This window comes from Panulirus ornatus, chromosome 37, assembly GCF_036320965.1.
Source record: "Panulirus ornatus isolate Po-2019 chromosome 37, ASM3632096v1, whole genome shotgun sequence".
NCBI lineage: Eukaryota > Metazoa > Arthropoda > Malacostraca > Decapoda > Palinuridae > Panulirus > Panulirus ornatus.
Window position 1 is genome coordinate 17,578,368 of NC_092260.1, and position 16,620 is coordinate 17,594,987.

The 16,620-nt window shown below is 38.3% G+C and overlaps 1 protein-coding gene across 3 annotated transcripts; it reads left to right on the top strand.

The window, feature by feature from the left end:
- Positions 1 to 1,746: 1,746 nt before the first annotated feature.
- On the top strand, positions 1,747 to 16,127 carry LOC139760549 (uncharacterized). Of its 3 annotated transcripts, none has more exons than XM_071683879.1 (5): positions 1,747 to 1,821; positions 5,103 to 5,171; positions 6,046 to 6,229; positions 7,688 to 7,838; positions 13,312 to 15,402. In XM_071683879.1, exons 2-5 carry the CDS (start codon positions 5,141 to 5,143, stop codon positions 15,385 to 15,387), a joined length of 2,442 nt encoding a protein of 813 aa, XP_071539980.1. In that variant the 5' UTR covers positions 1,747 to 1,821; positions 5,103 to 5,140; the 3' UTR covers positions 15,388 to 15,402. The 3 variants fall into 3 exon arrangements, with proteins under 3 accessions (XP_071539980.1, XP_071539981.1, XP_071539979.1); XM_071683878.1 differs by having other exon boundaries at positions 1,751 to 1,821; positions 5,096 to 5,171; positions 13,312 to 16,127; XM_071683880.1 differs by lacking the exon at positions 5,103 to 5,171 and having other exon boundaries at positions 1,749 to 1,821.
- The last annotated feature ends 493 nt before the right edge of the window (positions 16,128 to 16,620 follow it).

Below are 16,620 nucleotides of genomic sequence, written 5' to 3' on the forward strand. Positions count from 1 at the left end.
TAAACTCTTACAGCAAGACACGTAATAATCACACACACACACACACACACACACACACACACACATATATATATATATATATATATATATATATATATATATATATATATATATATATATATATATATATATATATATATACATATATATGGTGTTACCGAACTTCTCATTTTAAGGGAGTCCACATTTATTTGTTACTGGAAAGACGTCCTGCGTATCACCAGGACTATTCTTACGATGGATGTCCAAGGGCAGTTATAAGTAAAATCTGCATACGTTCGCTGTTTCTCACGTCAGCAGAGTTTTGGAAAAGACAACGAACAGCTTCGACTGTTGACATCCACTCTCCAGTTGTCATGTATAATGCAGTGTAGCCATAGCATGCAATGAAACAAATTCGACATATCACAGCACTAATGTCCAAGACGCATCTTTCATACTGAACATTCATCCCTCAGTTATCCTATGCTCAACCTACAAAGACACGCACCATCCCCACTCTTGCTGACCCGTAGTCCCATTCGGGGGACTAGAGAGAGGCCGTACAGAGAAGGATCCTGGGAGGTAAATCAAATATACCGGAGTCGACGCGCTGTCAATGGACTGAACCAGGGCATGTGAAGCGTCTGTAGTAAACCATGGAGAGTTTCGTGGGGCCTGGATGTGGAAAGGGAGCTGTGCTTTCGGTGCATTATACATGACAGCTAGAGACTGTGTGAACGAATGTGGCCTTTGTTGTCTTCCAAGCGCTACCTCGCGCGCATGCGGGGGGAGGGGGTTGTCATTTCATGTGTGGCTGGGTGGCGACGGGATTGAATAAAGGCAGCAAGTATTAATCATCTACATGTGTATATATGTATATGTCTCTGTATGTATATATATGGATATGTTGAAATGTATAGGTATGTATATGTGCGCGTGTGGACGTGTATGTATATACATGTGTATGTGGGTGGGTTGGGCCATTCTTTCGTGTTTCCCTGCGCTACCTCGCTGACGCGGGAGACAGCGACAAAGTATAATAAATAAATGAATAAACAAATATATTCCTTGTTTGTCGAGAGGCTTTGAAATTCACAACATTTTCCTTTATCGCTTCAATTATGTTGCCATGCTTAGATTATGCTTAGATTTTTTCTAAGGTATAAAGTTCGACTTAACGTAGCTTCTCATGGTAAACCCGTATTCCAACCTTTCGATTATATGTACTCGAGAAGTTTTTCTGAATTCTAATTCGTTTATTTGAATTGCTGGTGGCCATATGACACAGCAGTATTCAGTTTCAATGCTTATCTACACATTAAACATTTTCATCGGTTTTTTGTCTCCTGGAGAGAGAGAGAGAGAGAGAGAGAGAGAGAGAGAGAGAGAGAGAGAGAGAGAGAGAGAGAGAGAGAGAGAGAGAGAGAGAGAGAGATGGGGGTCGCAACAAATACAGACAGAAGCTGCATATCGGTACTCACAACTACGTAGCAATTAGGGCTCCTATGAAAGGCAAACTGAAGTATCACCGATTCTTCACGACTGCAACGCAGGAACAGCACAAAGCAACAAAATGAAGTAACAGACAACTCGTATCTTGGTAATCTAATCAGTCGCCCGATTACCACTTTGAAGAACCTGAAATGATACAGGCATTCCATACATTAGGGGTGAAGTACAAGTTGGTTAGTTGTACAAATACAAACTCGGCGATAAGGTTGTTTAGCGCTATATTCTCCGGCTTACGTTACTAAGACCTATCGGACGAGTAGAATGCCAGTGTGTGAGGGAAGGGGCGTCAGGTGGCGAGGTTCCTGTCGATGCCGAGCTGTTTACAAGGTTAGTCATCTGAGCAAACATTCAAGTTGGTGCGTATCATGCGTCACTCCACCCCAGCGCCCACGGAGAAGGAAAAATAATGTAGTACCAGGTGTACCTATGCGATTATCGCGTATATCCTAGTTTTTGCCCTTCTGACTATCACGCAGTTGAAAACATAACATGCAGTATTCAATATGCTTTCAGATCAATTTACGAGAATTTTAGCGAGAGGCTCTGCGGATTTTAGTCATGTTAATGACAATAGCGTTAAAGCTGATAGATAAAACATCAGTTCTAATTTTCTTTGTGTTAATATCTACGTATCAACACCTCACTGTTCTTTTTAAATGTGAATATATGTGAACACCATCATTTTTAGAAAAACCTTTTTCCAGTGTTATGTTTCATACTGGTTGGTCATGGTGACCAACGAAAGAGCTGGAACAAACACAGCTAAGATGAAAATGACTCGGGCCAAGACGCAGAAAATCATAAATTTATTACAAAAGATTTTGGAACTGATACGTTGGAAGACTTAGCAAGTTGGTTGTGTATGGCTGTAACTTCTCATCACATGTTTTGATCGTACTTGAAGAATTAATCTGGTGCACATATACAAGCAAAATTTCAGTAACATGATGCGTCTTTTTCCCATTACAATGGCGATGTTGTTTTATTATAAGTGACTAACAAGTGAAACTCCCGATATGATAATTCTCGCTTACGATACATGAAAACGTAATGTTTTTTCCATCTGAAAGTTCCAAAACATTTCATCGCATTATGTTTAGCGTGTGTTAACTAGCCAGACAACTGCACAAAAAAAAGTGGTACTTTAAAAATCGTCACAAATACAGATTGACAGGAAAATTCAGTTTTCCAAACATCCCTAACCTAGGAGTGATACCGGTATTGTTGTGTCTGGGAAAGAAAAGAAAAAAGAATTAGCAACGATAAGATACTTTTGAGATATGGAAGGATGAAACAGAAAGATTCGTAAAAATACCACTACTTGCAACGTATATATGATGTGCATAATGTCTTTTCCTCGAACCAAATACATGAATTTTCTTCGGTATGTATTCTAATACATCTTTGGCAGATAGATGCTTCACGTGTAGGGCAGGTATGGTTAGAATGAAAAAAAAAAAAAAGCCAATGAACAGTTGTTAATGATAAGAAAAAAAACGCAGCAACGTGCGTTTATATATATATATATATATATATATATATATATATATATATATATATATATATATATATATATATATATATTTCTTTCTTTTCTTTAAAACTACTTGCCATTTCCCGCGTTAGCGAGGTAGCGTTAAGAACAGAGAACTGGGCCTTTGAGGGAATATCCTCACCTGGCCCCCTTCTCTGTTCCTTCTTTTGGAAAATTAGAAAAAAAAAATAATGAGACGGGAGGACTTCCAGCCCCCCGCTCGCTCCCCTTTTAGTCGCCTTCTACGACGCGCAGGGAATACGTGGGAAGTATTCTTTCTCCCCTATATATATTATATATATATATATATATATATATATATATATATATATATATATATATATATATATCTGAGAACAGGGACAGCTCCTCCATTTTGAGGGCTCAGAGAGCAAAATGAAGTGACGCTCCCATTGGACTGAGCCATAGCATATGAAGTGGTCTGAGGAAAGGTCTGCAGTGCTTGGTTATGGTTGATGTAGCTTTGGTTTCACTGCATTATACATGGCAGGAAGAGTGTGGATGTAAGCAAATAAATGCCGTTTCTACGTCTGTTCTTAGCGCCAACTTTCTCACGTGAGAAACGGGAATACGCATAAAAAAGGTGTTATTGTTTTAAGCGTCTTCAAAGCATCTGCTTCTAATAGAAGTAAATTGGTCAGTTTGATCGGACACCAAACATACTGTATTGTCACAATTATTTCTTTATAATTCTTCATTGCAATACAACTGAAAAATTTCATTTTTGGGTGAAAAATTACATATGAAACATATTGTTTTCCAGTTCGGTCACTCAGACCCAACAAGAATTTTTTCTGATTATGCAGATAGGAAACTAGAAAGCATCTGCGTAGTTATCCACTATTCTAACCAGCTTGTTCGTAAAACTAAAAAAAGACTAGATATAAGTGAAAACAAACCAGGTAATTTACTAGCATGCGAATGTTTCTAGTTTCTTCATGACTGTTATCTATCCAAGCTGTATGTAAATAACTAGCGAACGCAGTCTAGCTAACTAGCTTAGCTAATAAGGATAATGATTTTGCTATCTAGCTCGCTGTATGTAATGTCTCAAGCTGTTCTAAATGTAAAGAGCTTCCCAAACATAACACGGTACCGCTGGAGGGCTACCATAATAGGAACGAAAGATTGTAAACAAAAACTACATGCCTTTATCCTGGAAGTGGATATCCATCATCCTTCATTCCTCTTTTCTTCAGATGGGTGGCTTATTTTGGACCCCATGATGAGTCATGCTGGAGTTCGTCTCAAGCTTGAGATTTTGCACATAATAACCACTCATATAGTTCATAGTTCACAGTTCACTTAAAATAGGCATGGGATCCTAGGCAGTGCACAACGTGCCTAGTTGATAATCCTTCATTGTTGTAATAATGGTAAAATTTAGTCACAAATGTTAGTGCACTCTATCGTGGACTATATCCATTTAGTTAATTTAAACATCATTGTCTCTGAAAGTTACAAAAAAAAAATCTTTATTATACCCTCAGAAAAAAAATGTATCAAATTTAGAGTTCACACAATGACAAATGAAATTAGAATTAAAACAGACCAAATAAATGGAGCATTCTAGGAATGTCAACTCATCCTATATTCACATGTAGTTGCAGCACTAGTTAAAGACGGACACCTGCGTACTAAGCGCGGACATTTCAAAGCGGATGATCGAAGGGTGAGAAAAATAATGTAAACTTATGAAACATAAATAATTAGACTATTTCTGCCTTTATCTACATTAGGATCGGGATGGGAGGGCATTGAGATCTTGGGCGCTGAGATGGCTTAGTCTAATTAAAATAAAAGCCGGTCTTTTAAGTATGCTGAATGCGGACTCATAATGACCACTTGGTAATTTGTGATTACTAAGCCAACATAATATATATAAATACATGAGTTTCTTTGTTCACCCTTAAGATTTTCAAGGTATTCAGTGATTGGCAGAAAATGAAATGTCTGCGAATCACATTGGTGAGGTCAAGGCAATTCGCGATCTTTTTTTCTTTAATAATATATGCTGTATCATTACCAAATATATTTCACCGGAAGATTGCAGGTGAGAACACTGCGCAGAATAACTGAACCCCAGCAGGAATGGCTGACATCGACAGCGATGCAATTACGGGTAAGTTCTGCCGTGTATACGTCTTACCCTTGCATTGGTGGCTGCACCATAAAGTTCAGATCATTATATAATTCCCATCAAACTTTGCCCAATTTGTTATTCTTTACAATCGTTCTTTCAGCATGACATCACTTCCCACATACCAACACTTTCCATCAGCATAACTATTTAATTCATCTACATATGTATATGTAATGGTTTTCTGTCTATACCTCTGACGTCCATGCCCTCCGCGAACTTCCATCAATAGGGTGGCCACGGCACGGCAAAAGAGTATCCACTTATCGCTCTTTAAATGCTTCCCTTGCATGCGCAATTCCACGCATTCTTCCACCATTTCTTTCTCCACCAGTTCCCTTTCACTCTGTTTTGCCATCTCCTTAACCATTCCATCATAATCATTGCTACCGCTTGTATGTGGCAGATTGTATTTCGAATTTACTTATATCCTCTTCACCATTTGTGAGAAGTTTTGCATCACGGTGTTTCTATATGTCTTTTGGTGAATATAGGGCTGATCATTATGCATGACAACCGATTGTTTATTTTTAGTATAGGGGAAAAAAAAAAAAAAGAGTTGTGACTCACTCAACTAGGCTGTGCTGCTGTTTATTAGGGGTAAGTAGACAACAAGCGATTATGCTTTCTGTCACTAAGAAACGGGAAGGTTAAGACAAAATATCAAGTTATTTATGAACTTCAAACAACAAAAATAATTTCATAAGTTAACCTTCCTCAATCATAGTTAAAAAGAGAAAAGAACTGGTGAGGGATTGCCAAGTTTCTCCGACAGTGCTGGGTAACCCTTACCAGCATAATATCATTTTGAAAAACAATTAAAGCTCACTAACAATTTAAGCACTCCTTTCTCTAGCTAGCATCAACGAAGAACTACAGTACCATTACCAGCAGCTGGTCAACCTCTTTCGCCCTGACCTCCGGGATGAGACAGAGGTCGGAAAGCCTCCTTGTGACCCCATCTTCCACGATCTGGAATTACACCATTTCCCACAAGATGATGTCGTGTTCAGGCTCCAGGAGACACAGTGGGACCACAGGTATAGTCAGGTCTGAGTACGTGAGACCACAGGGATGGTCAGATTAGGTGCGAGTGAGACCATATGAAGACCAGGGATGAGTGAATTGGGGAACAGGTATGGTGAGGTAGGAGAGTGAGCAGTGTACAGGTGCGGCTAGCTATCAAGCAGGGTCAGGTGACCCACAGGTATGATGAAACTAGAATGTATAAAAGACAACAAGTACAGGTTAGGTGGGAGAATAAAACAGCAGTTTCGATCAGCTAAGAAGGTGAACTGGACTGCAGGGAGGTACATAAGACCAAAACTCCAACCTAATAGGAAGATGAACAGACCTATGACAGACTGTAGTGAAGAGCAGCTACAAGACAGGAAAATTACTTGTGGGAGAGTGACAAAGATTATAAATAGAAAAATGGGTTAATACCAAAAGCAGAAGAGAAAATGTATATGTATGAAGTATGAGATTATACATGAGAGAAATCAAGAATGCAGGTAGGAGAGTGGGAAAGGGAGAAAGATCACATACAAGAGCACAAGAAAAATCAATGTAAAAAAGAGAAAAATCAAATGACAGTGAGAAAGACTACAGTAAGAGAGACAAATCACTGGTATGTAAATAAGAATGCTTATATGTAAGAGAGTGTGGGGATTATAGATAAAGAAATAAGACAGGATCCTAGTAAGAATAATCAGAGAGGTGACAGAAAAGACTACAGGTTGGAAATGGAGATATAATGCAAAATAGATAAATGGAGAGGTAACTTGTAAAATGTAATAATCATAAAATGGGAGAAGATAATAATGAAAGTGCAAAAGTAAGTATGATTAAGAATTAATAGATTAGAAGGATGTGAAAGATTTTGACAAGACAAGAATTAAGAATACTCATAAAGAAGCAAAGGAAAATCAAGAGAAAAGTGAGGAGAAAGCATGGGCAGGAATGGAATACAGACCAGTGTTACTGCTGCTTGTGGTGGAGAGGACAAGTATACCACAGAACTGTTAATACTGTAAATAGCTCTTGAAGTATTTCTTTCAAATATCGTAATATTCAATCTTGATATTTTTGTTTTCATATCTTAAGTAAATCTAATGTAATTCAGTAATAGGCACTCTATACATTCACAATTTCCTCTAAAAGTGGTTTACATTAACAAGTAAATGGCACTTGTGAGGGCTCATGCAATATGCATGTGCTGGTGCTTCATATAAAGTCTGGAAAAAACATAAATAAAACAATTAGTTGTTAGTAACTAGCTCTATGAATGTTCCCTTTGATTAACAATATTTATTGGGCATAACTTCACAGTATATATTTTTCCCTACTCACAACTGCACACATATCTTACATTAAAATACTAGAGGAGACACTGAAAATTAATTTCATGCAATTTCTGTTCACAAAGACATTAACATTCTTACCGGTTCATATGGCAATCTGAGCTTTATTTTCTTCCTAATCATTTTTCCCTTCAGAAAAGTCAGTGTGGTGGATCTACTGACAACCCAAATGCAGGATAAAGTGACACAACTGCCAAAACGACTGCTACTTTTGGGTCATCCTGAGAGTGGCAAGACAGCACTTTTCACTCTCTTGCTTCATTACTGGCTACATGACAGGAGTAAGGTGAATCTTACAATCTCTGAATACAAAAGGTGCTCTGATCTGCAGTAGAGAATCAAAGTTTAAGTTAGATTACCTGATACTTTCAGGTAGAATGAACAACATTTGGAGTAATGTTTTTTGGAACATGAAATATGTAGTTGGCTTCCACAGGACATTTTTAGTCACAGTTAAAAACAAACTCACCTGTGTACCTCAATAGTATGTAAAGCTCATTAAATCTAGTTAAAAACAGTCACCTGTGTCCATCAATAGTATATAAAGCTCATTAACTCTACAAAGAATTGTAAGGGATTCGATGATTTTATTAGGGAATGTTGAAAAAATCCAGGAAGAGATATCAAGAACATTTTAAAGTACAGAATGAATAGGCAGAGTCAGTCAAAAGATGTATAAGTTAAACCATTACGAAAAAATTATAGGAAATGTTGAAAATCACTGCAGGCCCTTGCTAAATTCGTACTTGGAGTTATTAAGCAGGTGTTAAAACTGGAGTAGGATCATTCTTGCAGGGAGAAAACAAACATCACATACGAGAAATTTCAAACTGATTAGAGTATGAGGATGGATTCCTCTAGGGGAGTGTTCCTGGACCATTACCACTTCTGATCTTTGTAAATAACCTGACAGATGACGCATAGGCCAATGACAAACCCTTTGCAGACAATACCAAAATATAAAGAATACAAACCTAGAGAGGCACTTAACTTTTGTGGATAGATAGCCTGAGAATGGCTTCTTATGCTCAAAAATTGAATGGAAAGTAAAGCAATACATAAAGGGAAGGAAAATTGAGGATATGAATTCACAATTGGGGGCACTACTAAAGAAAAAAAGAGAAAGGAAAAGAGTTAAGTATAGATGTTATCCTTGATCTGAAAAGGTCAGTTTATGATGTTAGGGTTTCAGCAAAAGCAAATGTCAAGTTTGGGAGAAAACCTTTACAAATGCAGAAAAGGAAATTTTCCCTATATTTTATGTTTAATTTGACTGCTCAGAAAATATGCATTGCAAGCCTGATTCCCCTACAATAATGACAAAATTGCTGGAGAACATACTCTGATATCCTTCAAAATTTATTCTTGAACTAGAGGCTTAACATATAGACTCAATAAGCTTGGATTAGTAGCAATAAAGGAAAAGAAACTCAGAAAAGACCTAAGTCTTTAAGCTGCTTAATAGTTTTAAAAATGTTATTACTCTCAGTTCTTCCTCTAGTTTTACTGGACTTTTGAGCAAAAAGTCACCATTGGTGAAGCTGTATTACTGTGAGTAAACTCTCATAAATGAACCGCTCACTCTAAAGGAGTCCACATTTCCTTGCTAGTGGAAGTATTGCAGTACAGGGCTCTAGGAGCTTCTGGAAACAAATCCTGGGAACATCAGAACTTTCTTAGAAAAAGGTCTTGTGGTAAATGTAGATAAAAAATAAACAAGTTCTACCTCCTAGCATCTGGAGGCCTGCATAGAAAAACAAATGGGCACTTTCTGATACCCATGAAACTAGAAGCCAGAGCAATAAATTCATTAAATGTATTGCAAATAGACCAGACAGCTAGGAGAAGCTATCCTAATGACTTTCATGCTCTTTAGATCTCTTACATATGAAAGTAAGTCACACCAGCTACAGGATTTGAGTTGAATGAAGGCCACATACCCTGACTATACAAGTAAGGAGAAACAAACATACTACTCATATACAACTACATAAGAATGCTGTGAAGTTGACCCATTCTGACTATGTAAAGGCAAGGTAAAGCTAGCACATATTGCCAGTATGTGTACGAAGAAGTATATATATCCTGGCTAAGTAAAAGACAGGTGAAACTATCACTCCATGCTGTATAAAAGAAAGAGGAAAGAGGTCAAGAGAAAGGTGCAAGAGGTGAAAAAGAGGGCAATTAAGAGTTGGGGTGAGAGAGTATCATTTAATTTTAGAGGTAATAAATGGTAGTGGTGAAGTGAGAGGGAGATGGAGTGAGTATTTTGAAGGTTTGTTGAGTGTGTTTGATGATAGAGTGGCAGATAAAGGGTGTTTTGGTCGAGGTGGTATGCGAAGTGAGAGGGTCAAGGAGAATGATTTGGTAAACAGAGAAGAGGTACTGAAAGCTTTGTGGAAGATGAAAGCAAGCAAGGCAGCAGGTTTGGATTGTATTACTGTGGAATTTATTAAAAAAGGGGTGGGAACTGTGTTGTTGACTGGTTGGTGAGGATATTCATTGCATGTATGGTTCATGGTGAAGTGCCTGAGGATTGGCAGAATGCATGTATAGTGCCATTGTACAAAGGCACAGGGGATAAAGGTGAGTGTTCAAATTACAGAGGTATAAGTTTTTTGAGTATTCCTGGGAAATTATATGGGAGGGTTTTGATTGTGAGGGTGAAGGCATGTACAGAGCATCAGATTGGGGAAGAGCAGTGTTGTTTCAGAAGTGGTAGAGGATGTGTGGATCAGGTGTTTGCTTTGAAAAATGTATGTGAGAAATACTTAGAAAAGCAAATGGATTTGTATGTAGCATTTATGGATCTGGAGAAGGCATATGATAAGAGTTGATAGAGATGCTTTGTGGAAGGTATTAAGAGTATATGGTGTGGGAAGTAAGTTGCTAGAAGCAGTGAAAAGCTTTTATTGAGGATGTAAGGCATGTGTACGAGTCGTAAGAGAGGAAAGTAATTGGTTCCCAATGAATGTCAGTTTGCAGCAGAGGTGCGTGATGTCTCCATGGTTGTTTAATTTGTTTATGGATGGGGTTGTTAGGGAGGTGAATGCAAGAGTTTTGGAGAGAGGGGCAAGTATGCAGTCCGTTGTGGATGAGAAAGCTTGGGAAGTGAGTCAGTTGTTGTTCGCTGATGATACAGTGCTAGTGGCTGATTTGGGTGAGAAACTGCAGAAGCTGGTGACTGAGTTTGGTAAAGTGTGTGAAAGAAGAAAGCTGAGAGTAAATGTGAATAAGAGCAAGGTTATTAGGTTCAGTAGGGTTACAGGACAAGTAAATTGGAAGGTAAGTTTGAATGGAGAAAAACTGGAGGAAGTGAAGTGTTTTATATATCTGGGAGTGGATCTGGCAGTGGATGGAACCATGGAAGCAGAAGTGTGTCACAGGATGGGGAAGGGGGCAAAGGTTCTGGGAGCGTTGAAGAATGTGTGGAAGTTGAGAACGTTATCTCAAAGAGCAAAAATGGGTATGTTTGGAGGAATAGTCGTTCCAACAATTGTGAGGCATGGGCTATAGATAGGGTTGTGCAGAGGGTGGTGGATGTGTTGGAAATGACATGTTTGAGGACAATATGTGGTGTGAGGTGGTTTGACTGAGTAAGTAATGAAAGGGTAAGAGAGATGTGTGGTAATAAAAAGAGTGTGGTTGAGAAAGCAGAAGAGAGTGTATTGAATTGGTTTGGTCACATGGCGAGAATGAGTGAGGAAAGGTTGATAAAGAGTATACATGTGTCAGAGGTGGAAGGAATGAGAAGTGGGAGATCAAATTGGAGGTGGAAGGATGGAATGAAAAAGATTTTGAGCGATCGGGGCCAGAACATACAGGAGGGTGAAAGGTATGCAAGGAATAGAGTGAACTGGAATGATATGGTATACTGGGGTTGACATGCTGTCAATGGATCGAACCAGAGTATGTGAAGCGTCTGGAGTAAACCATGGAAAGTTTTGTGGGACCTGGATGTGGAAAGGGAGCTGTAGTTTCAGTGCATTACACATGACAGCTAGAGACTGACTGTGAATGAATGTGGCCTTTATGTCTTTTCCTAGCATTACCTCGCACACACACAGGGGGAGGGGGGATGCCATTTCATGTGTGGCAGGGTGGCGGCAGGAATGGATGAAGGCAGCATGTATGAATATGTAAATGTGTATATATGTATATGTCTCTGTATGTATATGTATGTATACATTGAAATGTACAGGTATATATGTGTGTGTGTGGGCATTTATGTATATACATGTGGATGTGGGTAGGTTGGGCCATTTTTTCGTTTGTTTCCTTGCACTACCTCGCTAATGCGGGAGACAGCCACAAAGCATAATTAATAAAATTGATAAATAATTATATCGGAGTAGTCCAGTTTATGTCGGCCCATTAATAGTTAAGAGGCTGTAGTCAAGAGAAATAATCCCATTATATTTCAGTACCTGCAATTATCTACCTATACATAGCCATCGTAACCAATATTTGATGGAGCCACAGGAAATTGTAGACTTGGTGTATTCAAAGAGATGCTGTTTAATAGTGATCACTAAACTTTTTGTTGCAATGAATTACAGTAGCTGAGCAAATTTTATCTGGTTTTACATTAGAATGACTGCATCCTATAGGATACCTGAAACTGGAAATGGTGTCCTTTGTTCTGCCTAGCCAGTTTTATGAATTACATTTTTTTTTTAGAAACAGGAGACACCGATCTTGACCATGAAATATTCCTTAATACGAGATCTGAAAATTTGGGTAAATATGTTCAATTTACATATCAAAGTAAACATTTTAGATTAGGCCAAAGGTGAACCATAACATACTCATTGCATCATCTCATTTACATTTCTCATACTTTTAAATTTTTATGCTGGTATTACCAGGTCACAGCTAACATTCACTAATGTCAGACTTTGATTACACTTCAAAAGTCACCCCTATATAAGTACTCTAAGGCAGTGCTTCTCAATGTATTTCATTCCATTTTCAAGTTTGCTTGATCCTTGAGACACAAAATCAATTTTGCCAGTGCACCCCCTCCCCAACATACGTCCAAGTTCCATTCTGATTGACCAATTGGATCTCGAAATGGATGTAAGTCAGACACATATCAGCATGGTATGTATAATTCATATACCTGTACAGCATTCTTTTATCCTACTTAATTTCTTTCATAATTATCTCGTTTTTAATTAATGAGCTTTATTATTTGATTATGTAGTTTCTTTTTACCTTATATTAAAGTTCTTTAGTTCATATTTCATCAATTTTTTTCATTTATATTTTCTTTCCAGTTGTATGTATGGATGGTCATAAGTCACACAGGTCATAAGTAGGGGATCAGGTGTATTCTACTGTTCTTTCACATTACCCACAGAAAGGAAAGAAAATGAAATTCTTTCTGCAGACAAATGATAAGTATAGTAAAACAAATATGATACCTCTATATTCACATATATATTCAGTGATTTACAAAATACATTTTCATAAACATACCAGTTATTTGTTAAGACAGTACAATATCTACTTTATTTCTCTAATTAGGAATTACCACAGAATACTGAGGACATTGTTGTGGCACACTGGTTGCGAAGCACTGCTTTAAAGCATGATTCATGTAACCCAGAAATCTATTACTGCTATTCAGAGAGAGGGATTTTAGATATGTTGTTCACTGTATAGAGCATTTGGTACTGCACAAACATTCTTTATCTGCAAAGCTGGCATTTACGTTCAGAGGAAAGCCTAAATAATCAACTTCCTCCTGATTTCAGGTGACAGGTCTGAGCAAGTTTGACATTGTGTTGGCCATAGACTGTCTTAGCCTTGACTTTACATCTTCAGTCCATGAAGAAAGGTCTACAGTTTACTTTATGAAAGATGTATTAGCTCACCTTCCAAAAACTGTAGAAGAATATGGGAAGGACATGATTCTAAGGTCCATGAAAGAAAAAAAGGTGCTTGTTCTTATTGACTCTATAAATTGTGTGCCTAAAAACTGGTTAGTGGATGAAGAGATATCCCTCTTTCCATGGACAGATCAGAGGATCATATTCTTTTCTCGGTCAAACTTCATGTTAGATTCTCCATGTGCTCTGTGGTACAAGCAGTCCACTGACCACTTGGTTCTACGGCTGTGGGGTGGAGTGACTACTACCACTTGCACTGCTACCCCAAGTTCATGTGAAACCCTTTCAGAACTGTCAGGTGTACTTTCTGGTAAATTGTTTGATGATTATTGTAAAAGGTTGTGTGAAGTTAAAAATGAAAACTATGAAGATTTCAAAGTCCATCTGCATGATTTGATGAAAACTATGCCAGTAGAGATGAGGAAACCATTTAATATTTACATGACTTTCCAAGCATGGGAGGTAAATAATAGTATAATCGCTAAGACTGAATCAGAATTATATGCAAAGTGGTTTGAATTATGCTCCCAAACCTACATGAAAAAGATGCATAGATCCACTTCTGATCCTATTTCACTGATATCACATGGTACTACTTACCTTAGTAAATTTACATATGATGCATTTATCATGAATCGGGAGTACTTACTTGGTGAGGATTATCTGACAGAGGAGTGCAAAGACTTTGAAGAGATGAAACTTTTTTTTACCAATGTGCTTGTGCCTCACTGTGATGCCTTGGGGAAGATACAAGCCCTCACATTTAGGACTGCAGCTCACCAGACATTCTTTGTGGCAAAACACATAAGCAGCCAAATTCATGAAAGCTTGAATACAGAGAAGCTGATGCCTCAGAAGGATTTCCACAGACTCCGCCCTATTCTTCCCATGACTCTAGGGTTAACCAAAAAACCCCTGTCTGATATATTTACAAAACATATTATGAAGCTCACACAACTGATCATGCAAGATGAAGTTACTGAGTATTTCAATGATCAAATCATCAACTATGCTGTTCAGATTTTGGGTGAGAGTGCCTTATATAACAAAAATGCTGAAAAGTTTGATGACTTTGTTAATGATCTGCTGGACACAATAAAAGACAACAACTGGTGTATTGTGGATGGGAACTTACTCCCACAAGCCCTCCAAACTTTATGTGAATATGCACATGATAATGACAAGAAACCTCAGAGACTTAATCTTAATCTTAGTGGCCTCTTTTCTGAGATGCCAGGACTCTCTGATATTCTTACAGCTGTTCAGAGGTGTGACATCATAATTGAATTACAAATGGATAGCAGCTTCAATGGTATGGATGATAAGCCACTAGATGAAGTTATAAGGGCTCTGCAAGGGCAGGGTCGTGCGTCACTTGGGAAATTTATGGGGTACCTAAAGGATGTCAGGATACTTGACAGTCATCCTGCTACAAGACGCATTTCCAGCATTGGTCTCCGCATTAAAGACAATGCACAATATGAAAGTCTCTGTAAGATGAGCAAAAACAGTAACAAACTAAACCGTGTAGTCATTCGAATTCCAAATGTCTCTACATTCAATGTCAAGAAAATGAAAGAATTACCTTTCTCTGTAACCCACTTAAAAGTGTACTTAGAGGGGATCACAGATGAAGTTATTGGCAAAGCAACAGCAGCATGGAGGGCAATAAGAGGCAGCACCCAAAGAAAGCAGCAAGAGTACCTTTGCTTCTGGTACATTCAAGACTGGAGAATGAGTCCCTCTGGTGTCATCCAGCTCATCGATGCTAATCTACCAGCTGCCCACATTGTTGTTCCACTTGTACAGCCTCTCAGTGACTTTGATGAAAGAAAGATACAAAAGAAACTGAGTGAGGTTAAAGGCATCAATTTCACTGTCAGACTTTTGGGGTCAGTTAACCACCCACGTCGTGATCTGAAGCCCGAGATTAAAGACTAACAGTCAAAATTTATCCTAAAAGATCCTCAATATGTTTGAAAATGAAGAGGGATGTCTCATTAAAAGGTTATAAAAAATATGGAAAAAAGTCAACAAAAACAAAAACATGTATTGCACTTACTTTTTCAAAAAATTTTGATACTCCATAATAACATGAAAGGAAGAGCAACCATGAAAATAAATGAATGTTAAATAAATGCAGCTAAAAAATATAATCTCCAAATCACATATGACCAATAAAACTACACTTTAAACAGAACTCTGTTTGTCATATCATTAACAGAAAAAAAGTAAAATTTAATATTTATGACCTGCAGCACCAAATTTGTGTATCTGTGCATTCCCAGTGCCATCCTGCCCCACAGGAAACAGCACTGCCATCCCCTGCATCAGCAAAGTATCACTAAGAAACACAAAAAAAGCCATATCTGCTCACCTCAGCCTTTAGCTTTCATGTGAAATGCACTGAAACCATAGGTCTTCCTCCACATCCAGGCCCCACAGATCTTTCCTTGGTTTACCCCAGACGTTTCACATGCCCTGGTGCAGTCCACTGACAGCACGCCAACTCCAGTATACCACATCGTTCCAATTCACTCTATTCTATGCATGCTTTTCACCCTCCTATATGTTCAGGACTCAACCACTCAAAATCTTTTTCACTCCATCCTTCCACCTCCTGTTTGGTCTTCCGCATATCCTTGTTCCCTCTACCTCTGACACATATACCCATAAACAAATTAAACAACCATGGTGACATCACACACCCATGCCGCAGACTAACCTTCACTGGGAACCAAGCACTCTTCTCTCTTCCTACTCAAATACATGCCTTATATCCCTGATAAAACCTTTTCACTGCTTCTGGCAACTTACCTCCCACACCATATATTCTTAACACCTTCCACAGAGCATCTCTGTCGGCCCTATCATATGCCTTCTCCAGATCCATAAATGCCACATGCAAATCCATCTGTTTTTCCAAGTATTTCTCACATAAATTCCTCAAAGTAAACACCTGATCCACACATCCTCTACCACTTCTAAAATCACATAAATTCCTCAAAGTAAACACCTGATCCACACATCCTCTACCACTTCTAAAACCACACTGCTCTTCGCCACTCAGATGCTCTGTACATGGCTTCACCCTCTCAGTCAATACTGCTGTACAATTTTTCAGGTATACTCAACAAACTTACGCCTCGGTGGTTTGAACACTCAACTTTATCC